The sequence below is a fragment of the Acomys minous genome, assembly GCF_964271855.1.
Source record: "Acomys minous genome assembly, chromosome: 16".
Lineage (NCBI taxonomy): Eukaryota > Metazoa > Chordata > Mammalia > Rodentia > Muridae > Acomys > Acomys minous.
This window is the reverse complement of record NC_140498.1, coordinates 38,788,769-38,816,696: the sequence shown is the minus strand read 5'-3', so window position 1 is coordinate 38,816,696 and position 27,928 is coordinate 38,788,769. Positions and strand designations below refer to the sequence as shown.

Genomic DNA, 27,928 nt, shown 5'->3' with positions numbered 1-27,928 from the left:
TCACAGCCCCATGCTCAAGAGATGGTGAGATGGTGACTTGGATCCAGAGAGGCTTTGCCCCCTCCTGTCTGTTAAGTGCTCTGAGCTCTAGGAGGGGATCCCCAGAAAGAGGACAGGTGTGTGGGACAAGGTGGGTGGTCTCCGTGCTTTATCTTCAGAAGCAAAGCATTTAATAGGTGCCAGATACACTGGGCAAAATCAGTCCTTAAAGTCAAACACTTCCCCTTCTCAAATCGTGAATGGGATAAGATCCTGGGTTTTTAGCTCATTTACATGCTGAAGGTGCCAGTTCTAAAGCTGCCTTTCACGGAGCCCTTGGTTTCTAGGAACCGAGCCAGGAGGATGAAAGATACACTCTGCATCTGTACCCTCCCTCTTCTCCCCAGGCAGTTCTTGGGGAGGGCCTGGCAGTGCTCCCATCCCAGCAGAAACTTCCCAGTTGTCTGGATAACGGCTGATCTTCCAGGCCATGCCTGAGCAGCTGCTTCAGGCCTTGTCAGGGGCTGCGACGGAGCTGTTTGGTTCGCCACATGCTAGAGACATACTGCCTAGTGCTTATGAAGCTGTGTGTTTTATTTTTTACATTTTGTGTTACAATAGTTTGAATTCTTTAAAACTTTATTTGGTTTTGACCATGGTTGGGTATATAGAGCTTCCTTCCCAGTAACCCAGCCCCCGCAGCAGCTCTTCTGGGCCTCCCAAAGATGAGAACACTGATTCTGTCTGCACAAACCTTGCTGCTTGGTGTCTGTGCCTGAGAGGTGCTTTTCCATCAGTGCTGGGTACTTCTGGCACTAGGTTGCACTGCTATGGGCCAGTGCTCACAAGGTCTGAGCATGCCTTCCCAAGGAAGAGAGAGCCATTGGCTCCACACAGAAACAGAGGTCCCTTTCTGGTTTCCTTTGAAATTATCTGTGTTCTTGGAGTAAACTTTTAGGGTAGAGCCAAGGACTCAGGCCAGTTGTTCTCTGAACATTGTGTGAGCTTGCCTAGCGGTGGACTGTCTGATGGCAGCAGGTCTTAGTGGGCTGGAAGTGAGGGAGGGAGGAAAGAACAGACCTGGCTCTAGGGAAAAGTCGGCTCAGAGAAGGGAAGGAGCCCAGGTGTGTGATGGGAGCTACTGCAGGTGTGGTCTGGGGGTTCTTCTGGCCCCATTACTTTCCCGGGGGTGAGCTGACCTTGCAGAGCTACCCAGCCGTTGAGGGTCTTCCACACAGGAGGCCTTCCTGTTTAGGACAGGGGCTGTCCTAAGGACCATGGCTCTCTCATCCCCTAGGAGCAGGAACCTGTTCCTCAAGGCTTAGTCAGGGAGCCAGCCCACCCGCTGTCCCATTCTGCTCACCCATAGACCCAGCTCATCCAGATGGTGGTGTGGATGCTGCAGCGCCGGCTCCTCATCCAGCTGCACACCTATGTTTGCCTCATGGCCTCACCCAGTGAAGAGGAGCCACGACTGAGAGAGGACGATGTCCCCTTCACAGCCCGAGTTGGCGGCCGCAGCCTCAGCACGCCCAATGCCTTAAGCTTTGGCTCTCCAAGTAGGGTCCCCTTCCAGGACACCTGTCTGGTAATGGGGGGCTGGGAGACTTTGGTGCTGGTATCCAGGAAGCCTGGACACTGTTGGAATAAGAGGTGTCTTTACATGTCTGTACACTCATGTGCCCTGTTCTGTGGAGACCTCTTCCTCCTGCCTCCCCTGTACTGCCATTGGTCCAAGGGGGAGGCTCTGCCCCCAAACAGCTGTCTGTTGTCAGGAGCAGCCTTTATGCACTGCAACACAGCTGGACTTTCCCACTGTAGCAGGGCCTCATACTGTCACCACATGGACCACAGCTGTCATCCTGTGTTCGCTGAGGTGGGATGGGACAAGACACCCATGCCTGCCTTGGGATGAAGTGGGTTTCGTTCTGGCCCTATAGGGGCAGCTCCTTGTGTTCCAGGTTAGCCACACAAGGGGCACATGACCTAGGAGGTGGGGTGCGGTGAGTTCTTACATGAATGCAGATGGTACAGTTAAGGACCTCAGGATCTGGATGCAGTCAGTGCCTTTGATGCTCTTCCAACCCACAGCCAGCAGTGATGACATGACCCTTACCAGCCCCAGTATGGACAACTCCAGTGCAGAGCTGCTCCCCAGTGGGGACTCACCACTGAACAGGAGGATGACAGAGAACCTTCTGGCCAGCCTCTCAGAGCACGAGCGAGCTGCCATCCTTAATGTGCCTGCAGCCCAGAACCCTGAGGACCTGCGCATGTTTGCCAGGTGGGAGCAGATGACTGAGTGGGACAGGGGTAACTGTGCACGGGAGCGCTGGTGTCCTTGCACAGCTCACAGTGAAGTGGTGTGTGCAGAGCAGGAGCTAGTGTCCAGGTGTGAGGGGATGCAGGCTGTGGCCACGCCCCTGGGTCTAAAGGGCAGCTTCCTCAATACTTGTGGATATTCCCAGTCACTGCCTGAGAGGCAGCTGCTCTCAAGTTCTGACCAACTTGGCAGGAATATGTCCTGATTCTTGGTCCTGAGAGAACACTTAGGACCCTGTATCATAGCAGCTTGCTGTCTGTCACATCCATCCTGACTTAGGTGTTGTTAGGGCATGGTATTATGGGAGAGGTCAGGCTGTCGGTGTCTGTTGTTTGAAGAATCACACTGCAGACTGTTGGAGGACCATTTGCAACTTTTCAAGTGCTGACCCAGGCCTTATCTGTACCCTGGCCTGTGCTGGACTCAGCTGCAGAAAGCTTCTATGGCAGTGCCATCAAGAATGGAAAGGAGCTTTAGCATTCTTGCCTTCATCAGGGTGCAAGCCTAGGAGTCCACGCTGCCTTGTGGACTCACTTCAGGCCCCCACCCCACCTGTCCCTGGGGGAATGATGGACATCAGGTCCAGAGTGCTTGGGCCCTCCTACAGCTCTTCACAAGCTTTTAGGCAGTTTACAGATCCACCTCCCAAGGGCTGTCCTTAGTAGCACTGGCCTTGGGCTAGGCTCATGCCACCTTATCCCCTCCAGGCTCCTTCACTACTTCCGTGGCCGCCACCACCTGGAGGAGATCATGTACAACGAGAACACGCGGCGCTCCCAGCTGCTCATGCTCTTTGACAAATTCCGCAGTGTGCTGGTGGTGACCACCCACGAGGACCCCGTCATTGCTGTCTTCCAGGCTCTGCTCACGTGAGCGCAGGCAGCATGCCAAGTGTGTGGATGGGAACTAGCTTCCCCTCTGCCCCAGAGTGACTGATTGGCCTTAGGAGGACAGGCAGCCCCAGCCAGGCAGAACTGGTTCGTGTTCTAGTCTGGTTAAAAGCAGCTATGGGGCAACCTCTGCTGGGCCTTTTTTTTTTTTAAGACAAAGTTTTATGTAGCCCAGATGTCATATTTGTTCAAACTACTGATATCCCTGCCTCTGTCCCCCAAGTACTACATGTGCCACCAATGTTGCTTTTAAAAATATATATATATTTATTTATTTTTATTTATGGTTTTGTATATATGTGTGCCCTCAGTGATCAGAAGCGTGCCTTGGAGCTAGAGTTACAGAGGTTGTGTGGCACTGGGTTTGCTTCTGGGAACAGAACTCTAGAACAGCAGGAAGCACTTTAACCATTGTTATCTCTCCAGCCCTACCTGTCTTACTGTTTGTTTGTTTGTTTGTTTGAGACAGGCTTTCTCTGTGTAGCCTTGGCTGTCCTGGACTCTTTGTAGACCAGGCTGGCCTCGAACTCACAGCGATCTGCCTGCCTCTGCCTCCCAAGTGCTGGGATTAAAGGTATGTACCACCACGCCCAGCCTGTTTTACTCTTCAATCTGTACCTTACAGCAGCTTAACATTGCTGAGCTGGAGAACGTCTTCCAGGATGTGCCTTTAAAGCCCCAAGCCCTTCATACACACATAGGTTGTATCTTTGAGATCCCTTTCCCAGCCTGCCCCTTATGGAGCTAAAAACTCACTTGGTAACTCATTCCTGCTCCTAGTGTATGTACTTGCACACTGATGGTTCTCGCTCTCCGTTCCCATGCATACTGGCTACCCAGGTTTCCTGACCTGGATAAAGAACTAATTGCATGCACACCAATTCTGGCTGAGACCTGGACAGTTACTACAAACAGAATATTTATTCTACTTTTAAACAGTTAAAAAGCTCATCAGAGCAGGCCATTTGTTGAGGCTGATAACATTTGTTCAGCCACTCTGTCTACCACACTGACCCATGGGCTGCCCTGGACATAGAAGCGCAGGGGCTTCTGGGTCCACTCCCCTGCGTGACCAATGCCTATGCGGGCTGCTGCCACCACAGCAGGGCTACTGGACTCCAGTGGGCCATGCTCCAGCCACATAGCCTCATCTTGGGCCAGGTCTCGCTGGTCAAAGCTCTTATCAATGGCTAGGGCCTGGCACAGCTTGGAGGGACCACTACAGAGCTCACGGTCCTTGAGGGAACGGCTGACAGTGCTTTTCCGGAGGCTGTTACGAAGCTGCCGCATGGTTTCCAGGCCTTCCAGAGGCTCTAGTGCTCTTAGCAGGACACAAGCCCCAGCCCCTGTAGGACAGACAGAGAGCTTGTTAGTAAACCTCAGGCCTGCTGCCCCTGCACATACTGAGTGTTAGAGGGGGGAGGTGCTGCTGTTGTCTTCCTGCACGTGTAAACCAGTGTCCACTGCATCCAGACCCTCTGCCTCTCCCTCCCCTATAGCATCTACCAGGCCGCTCAGCCTTCCCTGAGGCCCTGGGAAACCTCAGCATATAAGACTGACAGTGAGACCCCACCACTGCTCTCCAGAGCCAGAACTACGATTAACTGGTGTGTGTGAGTCTTTGGTATTAGCATTCTCTTTCTGCAGCTTACCCTAGCCACTTTTTTAAAAATTATTTTTATTTCTGTGTCACTGCTTATTCATACATGTGTCTTATGTGTCCTAAGAGGCCAGAAGAGAATGCTGGCTCCCCTGGAGTTGGAGTTATAGGCAACTGTAAACTGCCGGATACGGGATCTGAACTTGGGCCCTCTGAAAGAGCTGCAAATGTCTTTAACCACTGGGTCATCTCTGTAGCACACTTCCCCTAGTCTTGGCTGGTAGTAGGTATGAGGGTGGCATTGGCAGCCCCAGAAAGCCAGCACCTCTGGGGCAGAAGGCTAGTCACGCTACTAAAAAATAGTAAGTCTCAGACCTAATCCAAATATGATACTTGTCTAGAAAGCCTGGAAGATCCAGTCCTTGGAACCCTTCCTCCCATGCTGTACCCAGCTCATCACCTGGGACTTCTTCTGTCATTTCAGGGAGAAGCAGGCTACAGAGTCTGTGAGTGCAGGGCAGAGTCCCCCTACTCTCAGTCCCTCTCAGAACCATGTCTCACCCCACCTTATCCTGGCTCTCTCTCATCTTTCTCTGCCTGCTTGTACCCCTACAAGCCAGAAGAGGGCACCAGATCTCACTATAGATGGTTGTGAGCCACCATGTGATTGCTGGGAATTGAACTCAGGACCTCTGGAGGATCAGTCAGTGCTCTTAACCACTCAGCTATCTCTCCAGCCCCGCCCCTCTCATCTTTATGCAAACACCTTTGACCTCCATGTCCTTGCCTAAGTCGGCTACACATCTGCTTTAACTTGGCATTCTGCTTGGCTCTTGAATCCTTATCCTCTTCCCATACCGTCAGCATTCACACCTGGCCATATCATGATCTCACCATACTCACACCACACACACACATCCATATGCTCAGCCTCTACTCACATGGATGACCCTAGCCAGGACCATGTGTACCTTGTGGGATTTTGCTCTTAACCTAGGTGTTCCTGGGGCATTTCAGCTCTATATTCAACCTTGCCTCTGCCTTGTCCACCATGTCCTAGGAACCTGTGCTTTTCCTCTCTCAGAGACTACAGCACTAACCACACAAGCAAGGTTGATTCTGTCTAAGAAGGCTTCTGTCATCTTCCTCTCTCTTTTGAATTAAAAAACTTAAAAACAAAGTGTATTGGTGTTTCCCCTGTATGTATGTCTACACCATTTGTGTGCCTAGTGCTGACAGGCTAGAAGGGGGCCCTGGGTCTCGAGGAACTGGAGTTATGCTGATGGTTGTGAACTGCCCTGTAGGGGCTGGGAAGAGAGCCCAGGTCCTTTGCAAGAGCAGCCAGTGCTCTTAACCACTGCACTACCTCTTCAGCCCCCTCTTGTGACATCTTTTGATGTCTTGTCATCCAGAGCATCACTTAGAATCAGCTTTGTGGTAGACACAGAGCCAGTGCAGTGATCCACTCACTTCCAGCTCCCCTATACTGGACACTCAGCCGTCTGCTATGGATGGCCACAACTCCCTGCACCACAAGTACCTGTCCAACAAACCAACTACATTGGTCACTTTGAGATGAGCATGGAGGGGTCAGCTCCCAGATGCTGAGATTTGGCAGCCATGTTTCTGGTCAGCGATGGCTTTGGCAGGATGATACTGGTTCTTCATGCTTGGAGCACTGAGAACACAAGGCTACATGCTTGTCAGGACAGAGCTGGACCCCAGAAAAGAGTTGGTTTCTCCCATGAGCACTGGACCAGCACCCCTCCACTAAAGCTATGTGGGGCCAGACGGTCCTATGTGCTTATTGTGAGGTTTCTGGCAGCATCCCTGCTTTTACCTGCTAGATGACAGTCAGACCCAAATATGTCACCAAACATTGCCTAATGCCCCCCCTTGGGGGCAGAAATGCTCCTGGCTGAGAATAACCGAGCTAGATCCCATAATAGGACTTTTGGCAATGTTCCTGTACAAGCCCAGCTTACCCAAAACCAGTCTCTTGCTTTCTACTTCTCTACCCCCTGCTGTGCTCTAAATCTAACCCAGTGTGTGTGTGTGTGTGTGTGTGTATGGTGGTGGGGATCACTCTGAACTCGGGCCACAGATCTGACAGCTCTACATTCATGTTGGTCCCATAGCCTCTATTCTGTGGAGCCTCGGCTGCTTTAGCCAGCCTTGCCCCGCCAGGGACAGCCAAAGCTCCTGAAATCCCAGTGGCACTGGCACTTCTCTACTCCTGTCTACTCCAGTCTTTCGGGGGTTGGCCAGCTGCTAGCCCATCTGTTCCCCCAAGCTCAGCACCACTAACCTTGGCTGGAGATGTTCAAGCAGAAGTACATGCCGTAGATGATGTACACATACAGGGTCCCAGGTTTCATGAACATGCCCCGGTTACGGGGGGTCTCCCGACCACCCCTTGAGTGAGCAGCTTCATCTTCTGGCCCCAAGTATGCCTCAGTCTCCACAATGCGCCCACGGAGTTCTGTCCCATCAGCAAGTCGACGGACAAGGACCTGTGGGGCAGTGAGTCAGCTCAGGCTGATGGGGGTCAACCCACCTGGACAGCCCCCGCCTAGGCTTCTCTTAAGCTCAGGATGTAGCAGGCATCGGGCCCAGCCAGACTCAGCTACCTGGCTCCTCCATTCTGCCTCTACTTTCGTCTCTGCTCAGAGCCTGAACATTGTTGTTAAGGTCGCCAGCCCTTCTTGACCGGCTTGTTCACGAAGGGTTCTAAGAGTATCTCAAGATTGCCCTGGAGTCACTGCAGGTTGACCTCCAAGTCCCCTCAGTGATGTTCTCTGCTTTCCCACCCCCACCCTCAGAGTTCCCTTGAGAGCCTTAAATGTTCAGTGGCCCCAAGGGTGTCCCTACGGAGCTTCCTGGGATATTCCAGATTCTGTGGTGTGCTTGTTAAGCTAGGCTGCCCAGGCTGCCGGAATGGATCCATACGCTCGGATTGTGCCCACCAGTGGCCTTACTGAGAAACAAGTCGAGCTCACGCAATGCCTAGCCTAGACCATGGTCCTAAGAATGGCCAGGGCCTCATTCAGCCAGGGCTCGCAGAAGGATTTCAGGATCCAGCCATGTCTGTAGCACCTCACAGGTTTGAGGGATTATCTGGTCAGAAGGCACCTTCTTCTCAGCCCAGGTAGAACCGTGGGGCCTCAGGGTCAGTGTAACAGGCAAGGTAGAGAGAAAGGCGGCCAGTGCTTGTCATGGAAGCCTGGAAATTCTTTGAAGACCAAAAACAGTGAAGACAGGGATGAACGTTTTAGGAGGAGAAAAAAGTCAAGGAGTGTTCCTTCACTAGCTATACTCCCGTGCTCCCATGCAAAGGGCACACTGGGAGCACATGCGGAATTTCTCAAGGGAGCTCCTAGAATTTTCCTGGTGGAGGGTCTGGGAAAGCCGCATGATCCTCAGTCCCAAGCAGCCTGCTGTCTCGGCAACTCACTGCAGTGAACCTTTCACTGAGCTTTTGGCCCACACCTGGCTTTCCCTTGACTAAAGGGATACATAGGCTAAAATGCCCCTTTCTCTGCCAGACATCATCCTGTCTACCAATGTGGCTCAAGCGGGTATCACAGGGAGCTGGGATGCTCAACAGAGACAGATGTGTGATGGTGGTGTTGGACCTAATCTGTGCCATGAGATTTTGCCATATCACAGATATTGATTAGTATGGTGCTTTTAGAAGGAACACAGATCCTTGCAGCTTAAAACAGCCCGAGAACAGAATCTCGTCCCTTCTCCAGTAGGTCAGGGTCCATTCCTGGAACTCTCAGCACCGGTTCTTCTAGCAGAGAAACTGGCTGCCCTTGACTGTGTTACCATAAAAGGAAAAGGTGGGCCAGGAACTCTCTAAAGCCAGAGACCCAGGCTTAAGCTCTGGCCCTCCACATGAACCGGCCGACAGGCTGTACCATAGGCCCCACGAGGCTGGGCCTGGGGTAGTCCCCACTTCCCACGCCAAGCATGCCCGGCACAGCCCAGATCCTGGACCTATACTGAGCCATTCAGTGAGGAGGCCAGCTCTTTCAAGTGATTCAAACACTGTTAGCCTAATGTTATCCCTGCTCCCTGCCCCTCCCGCCACCCCTCGTCAAGGAACAGGGTCAGCAAAAGTGGTCCCTCACAGATGCTGGGGCCAATACCCATCCATAGTCTTTGCAAACAACCTGTCCCTAAGGAGATTTCAGATACAACAGTTCTATTACCCTGACGGGCAAGTCGGACAACACACCCCTTGTCATTGCTAAAGCAGGCCAGTTGCCGGTGGGACATCACTACCAATATTCTTATCCTTTGCACTGATACTAGACAACAGCCCAACTCTCTGGGGCTCCTGCGGGTAAAGCAGCTACCTATGTAGGCACAAGGAAGGCCAAATCAGAGACTAGTAGTGACAGGAACCTGCATTCACATTACCTGTCCCAGAAATGCACGGGCCAGGGTGACTGCTGGCTGGTCAAAAAACTCTGGTCCTAGCCGGGCAGGGCGGTCCTCTGGGCTGGAGAAGTAGATGCTCCGCTGGAGGCCCAGGGTCGAAGGTGGTGTCTCTTTAGGGCTCTGCTGCTGCTCCGACTCTGCCAGTCGCTGCTTTTTTTGCCCTATCTTTCGGGAAAGCTGTAATAGGGGTGGGAAAAAAAGCAAGTGTCTGCCTGCCTGCCTCAGTTTCTTTATCTGCAAAGTGGGAGGATGCTCATTGTGTGAGTCATTCCAAGGCATAAACAGAACACTACAGCTAACACAGCCTCAGGGGGCCTTGAGACATGGTATAGGTAATGATGGGCTGTTAGTGGTGACAGGGTGGGTGGGTCTCTGCCCATGCTTGCTGCACACAGGAGAAACACAGGGCAGGGGCATTAGGAGAAGGTGGATTGCCTGAGTCGGATACAAAGGGGCTGGCACTTTTTTGATCCCCACTCATCACACTATCTCCAGGGAAACTTGATTCTCAAACAAGGTTCTTTATTCCCAGTCCTGGCCAGGAATTAAAATACGGACAGAACCCGGGGAAGGGTCTAGCAGAGAAACATACTGAGTTTGTCCTGGCTCTGCTCCAAAGACCCCCCTCAACGTTAACAAGACCTGACATACAAGTGGGTGCGCATGGAGATGACCACCTGCCTTGGTCCCATTCTAAGTGCTCAGGTTATAACCCTGCTGGCTCCAATTCTCCTCTGATTGCTTGGTAAATATTAGAACAAGTAGGAACTGGGGCCAAAAGTCTAAGGGTTAATAATACCAGCAGGCCTTGGTCTACCAACAGCCGGGGGAACAAAGTGGGAAATCTGACTACATCCTTCAGCTATTGTGGTACAACAGAGGGACAACTGGGCAGTGAACTCGGGGCCAGGGCCAAGACCTGTCCTCAGTCCAAGCTGGGCTTCAGCTATGACCATGGCTCCGTCCGTGGCTGGTTAAAAAGCCATTACTGTTTTTAAAATCCATGTAGACTACGCTGGCCTCGAACTCCTTATCCTCTTGCTTCCATCCACTTCCCAAGCACTGGATATACAGGCGTGCGCCACCACGCCCGGGTAAGACCCATTATTTTTAAATCTGTTGTGCTGACGTCCAGGTTGGACCGAGGCTGCCAGGCAGCCGGGAATGGATGCTGACGTGACCGTCTCTGCAGCCCGACCCACTGTGCCAGCTCGCCGTGGGCTCAGACTCCGCGACGCTGCGCCCCCTCTCACCGGCGCTGGCATCTGGCCGGTCTCACGATATCCGGTCACTCGGGATCCTGCTCTGGCATTCCCTGGGCGGCGAGCTGGTCCAGGAGACGGAGGCCGGCTGGTGTCCGGGGACAGGGTCACGGACACTGGCTTTAGGGCCCTTCTGCCCAGGCGCGCACTCAGACCGGCCCCTCTGCGCGCGTGCATTTACCCACCCGCCAGGACGCGCCGGGCCGCCGGAAGCGCGGAGAGGGCGGGGACTGCAGCCTGCACCTGCGCAGAAGGCATGTAGGTCGGGGGTGGGGCGAATCTACAGAAGAGGCGGAGCGAGGAGCCTAGGGGAGGGGCGTGGCGTGGCGAGTGTAGAATCCTTCACTTTCTCCACCACGGCAGGAACCCAGGTTCTCCTGGTCCGGTTCTGTCCCATTGGCCCGATGGTCATCATCTTATCCTCCCTGAGCCTGGACTGAATTTTCGAGGGTCCCTAGCCGGAAGGCCCTGCCTTGAGATAGGCTGGACCACAGGAAGGTGCAGCAGATACTGTGGAGGACAAACATGAGGCCTTGAGATCTCAGACCAAACTCTGATCCTGGAACTCTCCCGCTGGATGGTGGAACTGACCGGAAGTGGATCCCTGCCCCATCTGGAGGCCCCTGCCCTGGGTCATTACAGCTGACAGGAGGAAGGAAAGGGAATTCTGCTTCGGGAGTGGATCCTCACATCCCTGGCTCCCAACTCCCTGATGCCTGCAATTTTTGCGAAGAGGGCTCACCACCTAAGTTGGGCCAGCGTGGAGGGCAGGACCAGGGCTGCAGGGAACTGACAATACCCATCTGACTGGGTAACAGTTTCCCCACATCTCTAATAGTGACTTCTCCGGGACCTAGGCCCGCTACCCACCCTGTCTGTAACCCCTCAAAAGAGGACTCAAGCTCACCTCGAATGCGAAGTGACTGGCCCAAAGGAAGGGAAGGGAAGGTCTTGGGGCAGGGCAAGCTGCTCCCCTCCCCCACTTTAGCTCATGGTAGCCCCCACACCTAGCAGAGCCACCTCACCCTCTTCTACCATTCTAAGGGCGATCTGGTTCTGACGTGTTTTTTTGTTTGTTTGTTTTTGGCAGACACAATCCTACCTTCCCCATCCACCCTGCGTTGTCACAACCCTTGAGGGCTTGTCAGAGCTGTTTTTGATTTCTTCCACGCTGGCTGTGGGATGGAAGATGTTGCCAGGACAGAGAAAGAGGCCATATGCTTGTGACTCTTAGATGAACAAGGCGCTTTAGGCCAAGGCTAGGCTATCCCTTCAGGACTCTGGTCCTCAACTGCTTCTCCAATGGCCAGCTCAGGGACTGAACTCTGGCCTGGGCTGGGGCTCTGCCCTCCCCTTTCACGGGCCTCAACTAGGACTTCCTGGGGAGGGAGGGGCAGCCTCTCTGCCTGCCTGCTGCCTGCTGGAAGTCATCCAGCTGTTGGTGGCACTCTGTGGAGTTTCCGGGGGTGGGGTGGGGGCAATGTGTTGTAAATTTGAACTAATGAGGTTGGCCTGGATGTGGCTCCCACCCCTTTCCTCCTTATCCCTATAGCCATTCCAGCCAAACAATGACTCTCTCTTCCTGTGGGAATAAGGCCCCCGTCCCAGTCTAGGAGGGAAACTGAGACCCCGGCTGGGTCTTGTCCCCTCATCAGGACATTCTGAAGACTCCTAGGAGCTGTCTAATCCCCACATTTGGCAGGGGGGCGGGGGGAAGGACAAGCTCTTTCTCTTTGGTGGGCAGCCTGGCTTCTACCCCAGGCAGAGATGGGGGCGGAAGCCAGCATCCTATTCTCCAGATGTTCTGGCCTGAGTGTGGGATTGTGCAATGTCTGCCCCCTCCTCCCCACTTCCTGGTTTGTGGTGCAAAGCTCCCACTACAGGCTGGAAGTGTTGGGTTGGGCTTTCCAACTGTGTTTTGCCAGCAGGCTGGCCAGGAGTAAGGGAATGTCCAAGAGGAAGGAGCCTGGGATCTCCTTTGTTCCCAGTGCATCTTGCCACTGGTTGGTGGCACGGATGCCATTGGGGGGGGGGTGTCATTGAAAGCTGGGGTTCCCCACAGGTTGTGAGAAGGTACGCTCTGCCTCCAGCAGTGGTGGTGCCGGCTGCCAGTCCTTGCTAGCTCTATAGGGTACAGATGCCAAGCTTCAGTTTCACTGTCTCAGGGGCTCAACACCCTGGCTCAGTCTCCTGTCTCCCATGGATAAAGCAGGAGCTGGGCTGAAGCCAGCTGGCTCCCAGCTTGGAAACTAGCACCCTTCTATAGCGTCTCAGCTGAGAGGCTGCTGCCACCCTGGCAGACCTCAGTGGCTCTCTGTATCCGGGGGACCCTTGAGGGTCAGCTGTTTCTTGGGCAGAGAGAACAGCTATTAGGCAGGCCAAGGAGAGGTATGTTGTCAAGGCTGCTGGGATCTTGGCCCAGGAGTTTATAGGGCCTCCTTGCCAAGTCCAGGACCATGAGGAGGGGGGTTGGTTCAGAAATAGCTGGGGGCTTCAGGCCTTGGGCTAGCCTGGCCCACTCTGTCTTTTTCCCAGATAACCAGGGTCCTGGGTCCATCACTACATCTCCTCTCCATGTGGGTCCTGGAAGCTAAGCTGAAGATTAGAAAGCACCTGGGGAGAGAGAGAGAGAGAGAGAGAGAGAGAGAGAGAGAGAGAGAGAGAGAGAGAGTGTTCTCTTACTGCTCAGGGACCCTATCCACACAGGTGCTGGCAGAGTGCGACACGGGCCCTGGAGGTAGTGTAGAAGTCTGTCCATCCCCATCCCTGTTCACCAGCTCTCAGAGGGTTAAAGAATTGCAGCTGACTTCTGTTGTGCACAGTCAATGAAAGATGGAGGGAAGCCAGGGGATGCGATTCTGTGGGATAGGCTCTTCCACCCAAAACTACAGGTCAATAGGGCAGGGAGGAGGTACCAAGACTGCAGACACTTTTTGTCCACACTCTTCTGCTTGCACGGTCCTGAGGCCCTTGCTCAGGAGGTCAGGGTGGGCTGTCTGGGGAATCGTGAACCATATGCTGAGACAGGCATTTGTCTGCCGACATCATGGTCTCGGGAAACAACAACAACAACACATGCGTGCGTGCGTGCGTGTGTGTGTGTGTGTGTGTGTGTGTGTGTGTGTGTCTGCGAGAGGGGCTGCTGCCGACTCCCCTGGAGTGTGGGAACTGCAAGGCCGCTGGAGCAATGAGTCCTGGAAAGCTGTTTCTCTCTCACCGCATGCATGTATGCAGCCTTCTCTTTGGAATTCTTGCATTGAAAATGAGTCTGGGGATGGAGAGAGTGCTTGCTGCTTCTGCAGAGGACTGGAACTGGTTCCTAGCACCCACACTGGGCAGTTCACAACTGTTTAACTAAAGTTCCAGAGGGGAATCTGATGCCTCTTCTGGCATTTGGGCACCTGCAAGCACACACAGAGAGACATAAATAAACAGAATAGTTCTTTCTGTTAAAAAAAAAAAAAAAGAGCGACTCCTGGGTGTGTCTTTACTGTGAGTCTTTTGTAGGGCTTTTTGCAGCTGGGAATAGATTTCTAGGTCTCAAGAGAGGTCTAGGTGACCCTGCAGCATCCATGGCAGGAAGAGGGACCTAGAGACACCAGATGCCCAGCTGTGGCCGGTTCCTGACTTTCCAGAAAGAACACCACCCCTAGCCAGCTCAGTCTGGGCATCCAGACCCTGTTTATTCCTAGCATGGGTCAAGAATGCTAGGTATGGAGACTCTCCCATCACTGGCCTGGCATGTGTGGGCTACAGGAGCCCAGAACATCTGCACCGCGACATCCACCTTCTCCCCCAGCCTGGAGCCTCAGCTGGCAACAAAGGAGCATTTTGTGTCCAGTTTACAGAAGGATGAACCGCACCAGAGGTGGTGGGTGAGCACTGAGGCAGAGGGAGGAGAAGAGTGGATTTGCAAGTGGACGTCACTGCAGCGCTGTCACTTTGCACAATGGCTTAAGGGGTGGCAGGTGCTGTCTGACCCTTGTACCTGCTAGGAAAGAAGTAGGGGGAGGAGTTAATTGCTGAGCTGAGCATCCTGTGACACAGTTTATCAGCGTTAGTGTGCACATGTGTACATATGTTAGGATACGAGCCCACGACGGTGCATTTGAATAGGTGTGAGCACATGTCTGTGTAAACAGGTGTGTGAGGGGTTGTGTGGGTGAGTATTTACTATGAAGGATCGGAAGTGTGTGCATGGGGGAAATGAGGGCTTTGGGAGTCTCTGATTTACTAGCGCGCGCCTTCGGAAGGGGCGTTCAATCTAGCCTTCAGGTCCCTCCCACCCCACCCTCTTGCTATGATGCTCCCCTCCTTCTCTTCCCAAGTACAGTTAGGGGCAGTGCAAGGGGAAGGGCCAACCTAGCAGTCAGGGAAAGGCGAGCCTAGGACCGACGCTGACCATCCAGGTCACCAGCGAGCCCGACTGCCAGCTACAGGTGTCTCTGAGATTCCAGGCAGAGCGGGGCCGGCGGTCTTCCAGGAGGAGGCGCCCGGGGCGGGCAGCGGGCGGCGCGCATTCTTCAGCCCTGAGTCAGGCGGCCGCCCCTCTGCCGGGCCCGCCCCCGGCGCGCACGCCCCTCGGCCCGTGGCATTCCCAGGCGGACAGGCCGGGCCGGCGCGCGGGCGGCGCAGGCAGGGACTAGGCGCGGGCGCCCTCCCGGCCGGCGACGGCAGCAGCGGGTGCAGACCCCTCCGAGGACCGTGCGGCGGTGAGTGGCGGCCGGGGTCATTGCTCGGGGGCTCAGGGCGGGCTGGTGCGGGGTTTGCGTCCTGGCGCTTGTCCGCCGATCGCTGCCAGACGGTGCGCGGAGTTTCCCGAGCGCTCGCGGAGGCGGCGCGGCCCGGATTCCAGCCCGGCGCCCCACAGAAATAGCCCGTGGTCGGATCGCCGCGGCCTGGCGGGCGGGGCAGCCGGGCACCGACCCCGCGGGATCCTCCGGGCCGGGAGTCCGAGGGCCGCAGCCGCCCCAAGCGCCTCCTCCGTTGCCGCCCCCACTCCCGCCCCCATGCCCTCCTTGTTCCCAGGCCCCCCAAAGGTGGCGTCTGAAGCTCTTGCGCAGAGCGCGCGACTTCGGGCCACCGAGTCCGTATCCTCTTGGCTCACGGGAGTAACAGCAGCAGCTGCGGGCCGGGGAACACCGCTGGGCCTGCTCTGCCCGTTTTCAGCCCAGTTCGCCTCAGCAAACCCGAGGACTGCCTCCAAAGACAGCTCCTGCCCTGTGCAGTGGCCTCGAGGGCGAGCCTGAGACCACAGTCGGGTTCTTGAAGTAGGCCTGGGTGCGGTGGGGTGACCGCGGACCCTAGGTGCTCAGGGATAGGCGAGAGGGCCTGTCTGTCCCGCTGGGAGCATGCCTGTAGAGCTGGGTGGAGAATGGGCAGGGGACTCCCTCCCCCTAGGCTTCCTTTCCGCTCAGATAGTGCGGACCAGAGTTCCTGCTCCGTGTGCCTCTTGGGGTAGTGTGTCTGTCTGTGTGGGCGGGGCCTGGATATGGAGCCCCCCCCCCCCGCTCTGTCCTGGGAAAGCCCCCCCTCCCCACTTCCTGTTGAAGCAGGGAGAAGATTCTAGGATGAAACTGGCTTTTCAGGTTTAGACCAGCTAAGAAGCCAGGGCAGTCCCAGGCTAGGTGCTCCCCACCTCCGTGGGGCGAGCCTCAGCCCCTTCCTTGCCCCCGCCCTTAAGCCTAAAGGGTGCTGGGGGAACTCAGCAGCTGGCTGAGTCTCAAGAGGTTCCAGAGGCTGAATCCTTGCTACCAGGGTCATTCTGGGCAATCCGGGTCTTTTACTTAGAGATCTGCTCAGAGGGCAAGTGTGTCGGGTAGGCCCAGACTGAAGGTACAGGTTCTGGCACTTTTCCACAAACCTCCAGGCAGCCTCCATAGCCTTGGCAGGTCCCCCTGCAGGAGCCCTACTGGGAGGTCCACTTGGCTGAGCCAGCTGTGGCTCTCCTGGCGAGCTAGTCTAGTGGTACTGGTTTGGGTCGTCCCGTTAAGGGGGCGGTCAGGGCCCTTTCCTAGCATCGGGCCCCTTCCCTGCCTTTGAAAACCTCGCTAAGCTCCAGATGCTCTGCAGCTGCTGGAGCTAAGGGGCCCTCCCAGGTCTCTGGCAGACCTGGCCGAGGTGCTGAACTCCCTCGAGGCCCTGTGACCTCAGGCAGTGAACGGGTGCTGGCCTCTCTGAGTTGATCTGTAAAATGGACGCTCTTGAGTGACTCCTGCCTGCCGTAGGTTATAACATCAACAGGGTGAGCTGGGATCAGGGCTGAGGCAGGTTTCCTAGGCTTTTGATGACTGAAGCTGTTGTTGTAGACTCAGTTTACCTTCCTGGAGCCTCTCCAGTCTTGCCCTGCTTCCTGTGGTTCCTGAGTTGTAGATGGTCTGGAGTTAGTCAGGGCAATTCTGGGGAACCCTGAACCTCTCTCCTTCATTCAGGGACTCAACTGGACTGCAGCTTGGAGACTACAAGTGTCCATCTTCCTGGGCACTAACCCAGAGTTTGACCTACAGCTAACTCCTTGCTCTAAGCCCCTTTCAGACTGGGTGGCTTGGACAGGTTCCCTTCCCGCCTCTGAGCTCCATCTGGGTCAGGGATTTTGAGCCACAGGTGGTGCCTCTCTCCAGGGATGACCCCTTTGCTCCATCCATCATCCCTTGGTGCCGTGGGTCCCAGGGTTTCCTGCACCCCTAGGGCCTAGGAGCTCCCCGACAGACTGCAGCAAGGAATGCCCTGTTCCCTTGCCCTCCCTGTTTGTGCTTCTCCAAGATGATGGTGCCTGATAGGGAGAGGGCAGCATCTAGTGCGTGCTGGAGATGAGGGAGGGCACTGCAAAGGCCTGCCCCGCCCCATGCTGAGACAAGTTTCTCCGACGTGAAAATGGAGGGGTCAGAGTGGAGGTTGAAAAATGCCTTGCGGTTCACAAAGGGCCCAGCAAACACTCAATATGACGCCGTTTACACATGAGGCGAAGAGAGGCTGGGGGCCATTACGGGGCCATGTGGTGATGGATGAGCATAGAGGCTGCTGAGTTCCTCCCTCGGGGGCAGTTTGGGGCTGGTTATTAGAGAGGAATCCAGCTTCAGGCGGGATGACGGGGTGTGAGGTGGTTGTAGCTCACACCTGAGGATGCAGTTTCACACCAGCTGTGATCACCACGTCCTGAGTGTCTGTACGGTCTGCTTTTGCAGTGTGCATCTTCCAGGCCCTCCCACACCTCTAGCTCCCACGTGCGGCGTTGCTCTTTTTGTTTGTTGTTTGTTTGTTTGTTTGTTTGAGGCAGGGTTTCGTTATGTAACCCTGACAGGCTTCGAACTCAGAAGCTTCTTACCCGAACCGAGTGCTGGATTCACCATACCCAGTGACACCTCAGCTTTGGCTGGCTTCTTCCCACTGAGGCAACCCACCTCTTCTGTTGAGTCAGCTGCCACTTAGAGAGCTCCTACTGTGTGTGCCAGGCACCTTCACCACCCGTTTTCAGATGAGAAAAACGGAGGCTTGCCAGGTGTGGGGGCGCACATCTGTAATCTCAGCAGGTAGGAGCCGAAGGCAGGAGGATCAGTTCACGGCATCCCTCTAACAGCATGTGAAGCTGAGGCCAGCGTGGGCTTCATAGGATCCTGTCTCAAAAAAAAAAAAAAATCAAGACGGGGAAACAATGGTGTAGCTATAAGCTTTTGGCCCGTGATGCCCTACCTGTCTCCTGACTTCCTGGCTCTAACTGTACTCATGAACAGGGCTAGCCTGGAGGGCCCCCAGTTGTTCCCCTGTAAGATAAGAGTCCTGTCTCCTCCACGACCTCCTCCCTACCCTTCACACCATGGCCATGGTGGATTCTGATGTGCGCTGCTTCCGGAGCTCCTTGGTCCACCTTGTCCCTTCCTCTCAACTGGAATCTCATTCAAGCTGCCTGGGGTCCCCGGACAAGCTGGGCTGCCAGACTGTAATTCCATCCCACCTCCAGCCGCTGCGCTTGCTTTCCTGCGCTTGCTTTCCGACACTCCCCACTTCCTCTAGCTCCCATTTGGGCGGCTCCTTATGCCTCTGGGGTGACTCATGGTGTGTGACCCCAGGCAGGCAGCTTCTCCATGGGCCACAGCTTCCCAGTGTGGAGGAGAGAGAGAGTAGGGGCTGTCAGGGAACAAGAGCCCACTGTGCGCCCCGGGGAGATGTAGACACTGAGCTACTGTGGGCCGCCAGTGTGCTGCTCCTTGGCCTAGACTCTTTGTCTGGCCTGGTATGCCCTTCCCCCAGGCCTTGTGAATCCCACTAGCTTGAGGCCCTGTTAGGAACGGAGCATAGGGTGGGGCAGGTTGGGAACACAGCACTAGGGCAGGGTGGGTGTCCTTTCCTCAAACTGCAGGCCTAGAGTTGGAGTGTGTGGGTTTTCTTGTGTTAGCATGGGAGGTTTGTGGAAGGGGACCCTGGGGAGACCCAGATGTTCAGGCCGAAGCTGCCTGGGGGGTCAGTCTCCCCTTTGCCCACTCATACTTGCCCAGGCTAGCCAGCTGTTCACTCCAGGCCCTGCTGAAAGGCCACCTCCGTCCAGAGTCCACACGTCCCCACCCAGGAGAACCGTTGCTTGTCACCCTGTGTTTGGGTAAGGTAGCACCAGGGGACAGCTTTGGAGGTGGGTAGAAAGCATGTCGCAGGACCGATATAGGGGAAGGGAGGTCAAAGACAGCTTTTGGTGGGGGATGTGGAGCCATGGCTATAAGTAGCTGCTGGAAATGGCAGCTTATATTCCGGAGAAAGGCACCGGTTCGATGCCACCTAGAAGTGCTGAGCACTGGAGCCCAGCCTGTTGGGGAGGCCTACCACTCAGCTGTGGTTTACTGTCTGTGGTCCTGCGACCGCTCCTGACCATCTTCCTTCTGGAGCTCCTGCCTGGCTGCTCAGGGTGGACCAGAGGCAGCACCTGCAAAGCATCCTCCATCTTGTCTGGTACCTGGCTCCTTACCCACCTGGGTCTCACAGGGGCTCAGCCCAGCCATGGAGAGTTCACTGTCTTCCAGGCCTAGTTTTTCCCTTTTTGAGTAGTGAGAATGGAGCTTCTCTGTTTCCTCCGAGCATGGAGAGAGAGGCCTAAGTTGAAGCATCGGCAGGCAGGTTACACCATCCAGAGTCGGCTCAGGTCTGCAGATTTGAAGGCCTAGACATGTGTGACTTCTGCCCTCTGAGTCGTTGAGCTCTGGCCTCTCCCTTCCCCTCTCCCTGCCCTCTCCCTTCCCCTCTCCCTGCCCTCTCCCTTCCCCTCACCCTGCCCTCTCCCTTCCCCTCACCCCACTTTCATCTCTGTGTTCCACACATGGGGCCCTTCATTTGCAGCAGGGGTTAGGTGTGCACCTGGTGTGTAAAGGAGGAAGCAAGAGCACCTCAGAGGTGTAGACCTGCCCGGGCCGTTCTGTGCTGGCTGGAACTTGGCTGGCCTCAAACGCACAGATATCTGCCTGCCTCTGCCTCGCGAGTGCTAGGAATAAGGGTGTGCATCTGTATGCTTGGCTCAAATATACATATATTTCTTTCAAGACAGGGTATCACTGTGTAATTCTGGCTGGCCTGGAACTCACTGTGTAGACCAGGCTGGCTTTGAACTCATAGTTGCCTGCCTCTACCTACAAGAGCTGGGATTAAAAGTGTGTGCTACCCATGCCAGGTCAGAGGACAACTTTATGGATTCAGTTTTATTTCCCACCTTTTTGCAGTTTCCAGAAATTGAACTCAGGCTTAAAAGGCAAGCAAGTATGCATTCCCCCCTTCTGAGCTGTCTGGAGGGCCGGCTTGTGTGCTAGGTTTAGGGTCTTAAGCTGCCTTCCCCAACCTGTCCCTGCCTCACTGACTTTTTTGGCAGTTGGTGCCACCTTGTGGATATTTATTGTAGTTTCTGTTCCAAAGGATTTTTGTTTTAGACATGGTCTCACTGTGTAGCTCTGGCTGTCCAGGAGCCCACTGTGAAGACCAGGCTGGCCTTGAACTCACAGAGATCTGCCTGCCTCTGCCTCCTTAGTACCGGGATTACACAGCACTAGGGAATGTTTGTTTGTAAAGACAAGGGTGCCTTAGCTGTTTCTCTGAAGCTCTAAGAAGCCATCTCTTTCACTAAATGTGGGGATTCTTCTGTGTGTGAAGCAGAAGCCATGGTGCTTCAGATGGCCTGCGATGGACGGCCGCGAGCCCCATGCTCACAGATGCTGCCTGGCTGCTCCTGCGTGTGCACAGCCTCACATGCCACCCTGTGCTGCTTTCGCCCACTCCCAGGCGTCAGGGACCCCTCAGTACTGCCTGCCAAGCACCTGCCAAGTGACCAGCACACTGGCCACTTCCTTATCGATAGGAGTACTGATACCCAGGCTTTAGGCTTTGAGAGGACGGGCGTGTGTCAGCGTGTGCCCATAGTAGATGCGTGCAGTTTTGTGCCATGGAGGATTCCTATTGTTGGAGGACCTGTCTGTGGTGAGGTCGGGCACAGAGCATGCTGGCACATAGCAGGAGTTGTGAGTGCCTCTGTTGGGTTTGCAATGCCTCTTCTAGGTTTGGGACCCGTTGTGCCCTTGGAGACTTTTCAGGGTTGTCACTCAGCATAACTCCGCACCCCTCCCCCCCCCCCCCCCAGGCCTGTCTCACTGCACCTGGCACCATGAGCGAGGCCCGGAGAGACAGCACTAGCAGTCTGCAACGCAAGAAGCCCCCATGGCTCAAGTTGGACATCCCAGCCGTGGTGCCCCCAGCAGCAGAGGAGCCCAGCTTCCTGCAGGTAGCTTCTGGGCCAGCAGGGGTTTTCACCATTTCCTGGCCAGGCTCCTCACTGGGGGACTCTCTTGTCTAGCCCCTGCGGCGGCAGGCTTTCCTGCGGAGTGTGAGCATGCCGGCTGAGACAGCCCGTGTGCCGTCGCCCCACCCTGAGCCTCGGCGGCTGGCCCTGCAGCGTCAGACATCCATCACGCAGACCATCCGCAGGTACCCCACCATCCTGGCTGCTCCACAGGCTGGGGCTAGGGAGGGACCCTAGAAGTAGCCATATAGCATCCCTTTCAGGTACTCAGCTTTCTCCTGCATCTTAATCCCAACAACACTTCCTCCTCCTCCTCCTCTTCTGGGGACCCACGGCTGGCACTCTGTCTGTCTCTCCGTTCCCTGGGTATGCAACTGCCCCTTCTCCCAACCTAACACCCTGGCTCCTCACAGCCGACAGGTACGCTTTGGGCGTGTCCATACTCTGCCTCTCTTGGGGCCCCGGGCTGCTCGCAAGGCCCTCCCACAGCGCCAGTCTCTCTCTTGGTCCTTGCTCAGGTACCTCATACAGGTCTTGAGTGTGTTGGGCTTTTTTGTTTGCTTGCTTTTTTTTTTCTTTTCTTTTTGGGCACGTGCATGTTATGTGGCCTCTTGGAGATGTTGGAGTGTTTGACGTTCCCTGGCTCATGGCAGGGGCTGGCTGTGTTTTTGTTTGCATGTCCAAAGACTATGGGCCATCCTACAGCTGCTTCTGCAGAGTTCTGTAATACCCTGTGGTGGTGGTGGCTGCCTGAGGCCAAAGTCTCTCTGCCTCGACTCAGGGTTGGGTGAGGGCCTATGGAAACCTTCTACTGACAGGCATGTAGAATGCTCCAGTGGGAATTGGGGTGGCGGAGACTTGGAACTCCCCTGTCCTGTCCTTGGAGTGACCCAGGTTGGCCTTTGAGGCTCCCTGACTGGGGTGGATGGGCAGGAGATATGGCTTTCCCCTTGCTGAGTCCTTCTTATGCCAGGGGGACAGCAGACTGGTTTGGTGTGAGCAAGGACAGTGACAGCACCCAGAAGTGGCAGCGCAAGAGCATCCGTCACTGCAGCCAGCGGTATGGGAAGCTAAAGCCGCAGGTCATCCGGGAGCTGGACCTGCCCAGCCAGGACAACGTGTCACTGACCAGCACGGAGACGCCACCTCCACTCTATGTGGGGCCGTGCCAGCTGGGCATGCAGAAGGTGTGCTGACGCCTTCAGGGCCCCAATTCTGCTCCTCTAGCTTGGGATGGGGTGCGGGGAGGTTTGGGGAGAGTGAGTATCCCTCCGGACCGAGCCTGTGGGTGGGAAAGCAGCCAGAGTCTTAGACAGGCTCCTGTAAAAAGTCATAGGGTTGTACAAGTTCAGACTCTGGATAGCAAATTTCAAGGAGAGAGGGAGCCCTCTGGGTGCCGCGGAGAGTGATGCGTTCGTGCTCTTCCTGGAAGGCTTGCCTGGGTCTGAACACTGACCTAGAGTCTTCTCGACCCCACCAGATCATAGATCCTCTGGCCCGTGGCCGGGCCTTCCGCATGGCCGATGACACTGCCGATGGCCTTAGTGCCCCCCACACTCCTGTCACACCAGGTGCCGCCTCCCTCTGCTCCTTCTCCAGCTCCCGGTCAGGTTTTAACCGGCTTCCTCGACGTCGCAAACGTGAATCGGTGGCCAAGATGAGCTTCCGGGCCGCTGCAGCACTGGTGAAGGTAAGTGCAGGGGGGCCAGGATTGGAGGCGTGGGAGCTAGCTGAGCCCACTCCCGACTTCCAGGTCCTAAGGCCACCTCCATGTCCTCAGGGTCGGTCAGTTAGGGATGGCACCTTACGCAGGGGACAGCGCCGAAGCTTCACCCCTGCCAGCTTCCTGGAGGAAGACATGGTGGACTTCCCTGATGAACTGGATACATCTTTCTTTGCCCGGGTAAGAAGAGCCTGGGGTGTCGCCCCATCTCCTCTGTCTCTGCATCCACCCTGACCTCACGTATTTGCTCAGGAAGGTGTCCTCCATGAGGAGCTGTCCACATACCCAGATGAGGTGTTCGAGTCCCCTTCAGAAGCAGCGCTCAAAGACTGGGAGAAAGCCCCAGAGCAGGCTGACCTCACAGGCGGGGCCCTGGACCGCAGTGAGCTTGAACGGAGCCACCTGATGTTGTGAGTACGGCCAGTGGGCGAGGGGTTCAGAGGGAGAATCTGCCCCATTGGGAGCAGCTGGGCCCTTGGGAGCAGCTAGGTCCTTGTGCACCATGCTGTAGTGCTCACAGCTTGGACCGACTGGAGAGCGGGAATATAGCCTGACCACTGTGGGTATGAGGACCCAGGGGCCGGCGTAGACGGAAGACCATGGTCTAGTTAACACTGGTGAGATATAGAGCCTGAGTCTTGAGGCTTCCCATTCCTTCCCTGCCAAGCTGCCAGGGGCTAGCCAGTAAGGAGGAGAACGAAGAGGCACGGCTTGGTGGGTGTCTTCACCCCTAGGAGGGTGAGCGAGCCACTGAGCAGTGTTCTGGTTCTGCCCAGGCGGGAAGGCAGTGTGGAAGTTCTAGGCAGGAAGTGAACACGCTGGCCTCCTCTAGGCCCCTGGAGCGAGGCTGGCGGAAGCAGAAGGAGGGCGGCGCGCTAGCCCCACAGCCCAAGGTGCGGCTTCGCCAGGAGGTGGTCAGTGCGGCTGGACCCAGGAGGGGTCAGCGTATCGCTGTGCCAGTGCGCAAGCTCTTCGCCCGGGAAAAACGACCCTACGGCCTGGGGATGGTGGGGCGGCTCACCAACCGCACCTACCGGAAACGTATCGACAGCTACGTCAAGCGGCAGATCGAGGACATGGATGACCACAGGTAGGCTGTGTCGGGATGGGGACCGGGCTGGGGTTAGGAACCTAAGTCAGGGATGCTCCTGATGTCACCTCTGTCGCACAGGCCTTTCTTCACTTACTGGCTCACCTTCGTGCACTCACTGGTCACCATTCTGGCCGTGTGCATCTATGGTATTGCGCCCGTGGGCTTCTCGCAGCATGAGACAGTGGACTCGGTGAGCCCTGGGACTTGCCCTGCGCCCAGAAACTGGAGTCTAGGCTCTGGCCCCTGTGGCCCTGCTCTGGAGGGATGAAGCCTTACAGATCGGGGCTGCTCTCACGTCCTACCTTCCAGGTTCTCCGGAAACGGGGTGTCTATGAGAACGTCAAATACGTCCAGCAGGAGAATTTCTGGATCGGCCCAGCTCGGTGAGGGCAAGGCTGGAGGTGGAGCTTGGAGGTCCCCCCCATCCATCCTGAGCGCGAGGTCACAGCCGCTGTCCCCCCTCTTCACAGGAGGCCCTCATTCACTTGGGCGCCAAGTTTTCACCTTGCATGCGCCAGGACCCACAGGTGCACAACTTTATCCTTGCTGCCAGGGACCGGGAAAAGCACTCAGCTTGCTGCGTACGCAATGACCGGTCCGGCTGCGTGCAGACATCGAAGGAGGAGTGCTCGGTTGGTGTCCCACAGCTCTCGCTCTGCTCTGTCGGCGCTGTCTGCTCTTACTTTCAGATTCAGGCCTCCCAGACTTGCTTGCTCTGGCTTTTGGCAGTGCGTGGCGCCTCACTGGGCCCCTCTCCCCCACTTCACTCCCAGTTCCCATAGAGGACGAGCATTTGATTCATTTGATCTTGGTTTGGGCCTGCTCTTTCGGCACGTTCGCACCGTGTCTTAAGTGGGTATTGCTTTCTTCTCCGCCACCCATTTAAGGCTGGGTGTGATGGTACATGCCTGTAAGCCCGGTGGTTAGGGAGCTGACGTGGGAGGATGGTTAAGTAAGTTCCGGGCCAACCTCGGCTATGTTTAATGGTCTCAAAAGAAAACAAGAAAAGCTGGGTGTGGTGGTGCATGTTTGTAATCCCAGCACTCGGGAGGCAGAGGCCGGTGGATCACTGTAAGGTCAAAGCCAGCCTGGCCTACCAAGTGAGTCCAGGACAGTCAAGATAACACAGAGAAATGCTGTCTCGGGGGGGGGGGGGGAGAAAGAAAGAAAAGAAAACAAACAAACAAAAAACCAAAACCAAGAAGGAAACATGCAAAAAAACTCACTGGAACTCTGGCACCGTAGCTGATGCTATTTCCTGGCTGTCTGCCTCCACTATGACCGTGGGTACCCTCTAACACACCGACATGCATTTCCAGGGGTTTAACCTAACAGCTGTGTGGAGTCAGGAGGCAGTCCTGGGGCCGGGCCTTTGACTCCTGATTGAGCCAGCACACTGCTCTGAACTGAGCAGAGGATAGGATCTGACTAGGGCTGACCCTGTGTCCCCACAGTCTACGTTGGCAGTTTGGGTGAAGTGGCCCAGTCATCCCAGCGCCCCAGACCTTGCAGGCAACAAGAGGCAGTTTGGGTCCGTCTGCCACCAGGACCCCAGGTGAGCAGTATTGAGAACCTTCTTAAAATGCCTTCGGCTGTCTTTCTGATGGGATCCCTTGTTTTGGGCAGAAGGGTGACCTTGCCACGGGACAAAGGCTCTAACCATTGGGCTTACACAGGGTGTGTGACGAACCTTCCTCTGAGGATCCCCACGAGTGGCCCGAAGACATCACCAAGTGGCCGGTGAGCTGGGGTCTGCCGCTTGTCGGATGGGGAGGGGGCCACACCCTCCATCACCGGTGCTGTAGATTCTTTGTTGGATCACCCACAGCATCCCCTCACACGGCCCTAGCCTTTGCCCAGCCTGTCTGACAAGGCTTGTCTCCGTGAGCAGGGAGTCAGGGCAAGAGAGCTGGGAGAAGACACGAGAGGCCAAGAAGCATTATTGTAATTTGCAGATGGCTCAGCTCAGAGTCCGGGTGTGACCTACTTGAATCAAGGGGGGCCTGGTTTCTATCTGAGTCTTACCTTTGTCTTGGTTCCCAGTAAGGGTTTTAGGTGAAGAGCTAGGTGTGTGTGTGTAAAATGATCGTGACCTACTAGTTTTTCTTTCTTACCCAGATATGCACCAAAAACAGTGCTGGGAACCATACAAACCACCCTCACATGGACTGTGTCATCACCGGCCGGCCCTGCTGTATTGGCACCAAAGGCAGGTGGGTGCTCACGTGCAGCTGACTTGAGGCAGCACTCCCCCCCCAGCCCCCCCTCCCCGACACCCCGCCAAGCCTGTCACAACCTGATTGCCGCAACAGGGAGTAAGACTGGGCCAATGAAGGTGGGTGGGGCTGAAATCGGCCTGGGTAGAGTGGAAATGCCATAGACCTCAGCAGCCTCCGTCTAATAAGGCTGGGCACCCTCCCAACCCTGGTGTGACCCTCTAGGTGTGAGATCACCTCCCGGGAGTACTGTGACTTCATGAGGGGCTACTTCCATGAGGAGGCCACACTCTGCTCTCAGGTAGGCCTTGAGGGCGCTACCCTCATTTCTCCTTCCCACCGCGGAGGCTGACTGGCCGCTCTACACAGGTTCACTGCATGGACGACGTCTGCGGCCTCCTGCCTTTCCTCAATCCCGAGGTGCCTGACCAGTTCTACCGCCTGTGGCTGTCTCTCTTCCTGCACGCTGGGCAAGTGGGACTGGGCGCTGGGCGGGTGGCCTCACTCCCCAGGCGTGGCCGGCTGAAGGAGAAAGCCACCTTCTCTGCTGAGTGCCCCTCATCGCCCACAGGATCCTGCATTGTTTGGTCTCGGTCTGCTTCCAGATGACCGTCCTGCGGGACCTGGAGAAGCTGGCAGGCTGGCACCGCATAGCCATCATCTACCTGCTGAGCGGCGTCACGGGCAATCTAGCAAGTGCCATCTTCCTGCCGTACCGCGCTGAGGTAAGATGGCTTCCCAGGGTGCCTGTGGCTGGCGTGACCCGATCTGTGTGGAGATCAAGTATGTTGCGAGAGGTGGGGGTGGGGGTGAGGGTGGGGGGGGTGGGGAGATGGTGCGGCCCCATTAGCTCACAGCCTCCAACCTGCACCGCCAGGTCGGGCCGGCGGGCTCGCAGTTTGGTATCTTGGCCTGCCTCTTCGTGGAGCTGTTCCAGAGCTGGCAGATCCTGGCGCGGCCCTGGCGCGCCTTCTTCAAGCTCCTGGCTGTGGTGCTCTTCCTCTTTGCCTTTGGGCTGCTGCCCTGGATCGACAACTTCGCCCACATCTCGGGCTTCATCAGCGGCCTCTTCCTCTCCTTTGCCTTCCTGCCTTACATCAGCTTCGGCAAGTTCGACCTGTACCGCAAGCGCTGCCAGATCATCATCTTCCAGGCGGTCTTCCTGGGCCTGCTGGCCGGGCTGGTGGTTCTCTTTTACTTCTACCCTGTCCGCTGCGAATGGTGTGAGTTTCTCACCTGCATCCCTTTCACCGACAAGTTCTGTGAGAAGTACGAGCTGGACGCTCAGCTGCACTGACCCAGCTGTGGACACCCTAGGCCGCCCTGGCCTCTCCCAGGGCTGAACAGACGGTGCTTCCTGAACTCTGACCTCTTGTGCCTTGCTCGCTCCCTTGTACTGCCGGACATTTACTACATGAGTTCCAATGATAACCTTCTAACTAGTCCTCCCCGTCTTTATCCCCGACGACCACCTCATGTGGCCAATAAATGGATTGGGAGCGTTTTAGCTGCCACTAACTTGACCAGGGTTGCCACCTCTTGGCTGATTTCTCGCTGGGGTTATGGGGAGAGGCCTTGAAACATAAGATTGCGCAACCCCTCTGGCAAACTTGTCTCCAAAATTCTTA

The 27,928-nt window shown here is 55.9% G+C and overlaps 3 protein-coding genes across 7 annotated transcripts in view; 2 read left to right on the top strand and 1 right to left on the bottom strand.

Moving 5' to 3' along the window:
* Nucleotides 1–3,472, top strand: part of NPRL3 (NPR3 like, GATOR1 complex subunit) — a 36,108-nt gene extending 32,636 nt beyond the window's left edge. For all 4 annotated transcript variants that reach the window (XM_084763065.1, XM_084763064.1, XM_084763067.1 and 1 more), the window contains 3 exons: nucleotides 1,349–1,538; nucleotides 2,071–2,263; nucleotides 3,010–3,472. In XM_084763065.1, the coding sequence (XP_084619191.1) occupies nucleotides 1,349–1,538; nucleotides 2,071–2,263; nucleotides 3,010–3,175 (549 nt within the window). In that variant the 3' untranslated portion in view covers nucleotides 3,176–3,472. The remainder of the gene's footprint in view (nucleotides 1–1,348; nucleotides 1,539–2,070; nucleotides 2,264–3,009) is intronic.
* Nucleotides 3,473–4,094: 622 nt separating this feature from the next.
* Nucleotides 4,095–10,752, bottom strand: MPG (N-methylpurine DNA glycosylase). The gene is given in 5 exon segments (XM_084763105.1): nucleotides 4,095–4,172; nucleotides 4,174–4,538; nucleotides 7,101–7,305; nucleotides 9,221–9,418; nucleotides 10,495–10,752. Coding segments are annotated over 5 exon segments (1,014 nt in total). The 5' UTR covers nucleotides 10,681–10,752; the 3' UTR covers nucleotides 4,095–4,112.
* Nucleotides 10,753–21,109: 10,357 nt separating this feature from the next.
* On the top strand, nucleotides 21,110–27,823 carry RHBDF1 (rhomboid 5 homolog 1). 2 transcript variants are annotated; one of them, XM_084760952.1, is made up of 18 exons: nucleotides 21,110–21,250; nucleotides 21,323–21,453; nucleotides 21,682–21,786; nucleotides 22,242–22,455; nucleotides 22,749–22,958; nucleotides 23,049–23,171; nucleotides 23,244–23,401; nucleotides 23,824–24,081; nucleotides 24,163–24,274; nucleotides 24,394–24,467; nucleotides 24,533–24,716; nucleotides 25,539–25,639; nucleotides 25,761–25,824; nucleotides 26,203–26,297; nucleotides 26,526–26,601; nucleotides 26,670–26,770; nucleotides 26,872–27,025; nucleotides 27,178–27,823. In XM_084760952.1, exons 1-18 carry the CDS (start codon nucleotides 21,134–21,136, stop codon nucleotides 27,595–27,597), a joined length of 2,697 nt encoding a protein of 898 aa, XP_084617078.1. In that variant the 5' UTR covers nucleotides 21,110–21,133; the 3' UTR covers nucleotides 27,598–27,823. The 2 variants fall into 2 exon arrangements, with proteins under 2 accessions (XP_084617078.1, XP_084617079.1); XM_084760953.1 differs by lacking the exon at nucleotides 21,682–21,786.
* Nucleotides 27,824–27,928: the final 105 nt, after the last annotated feature.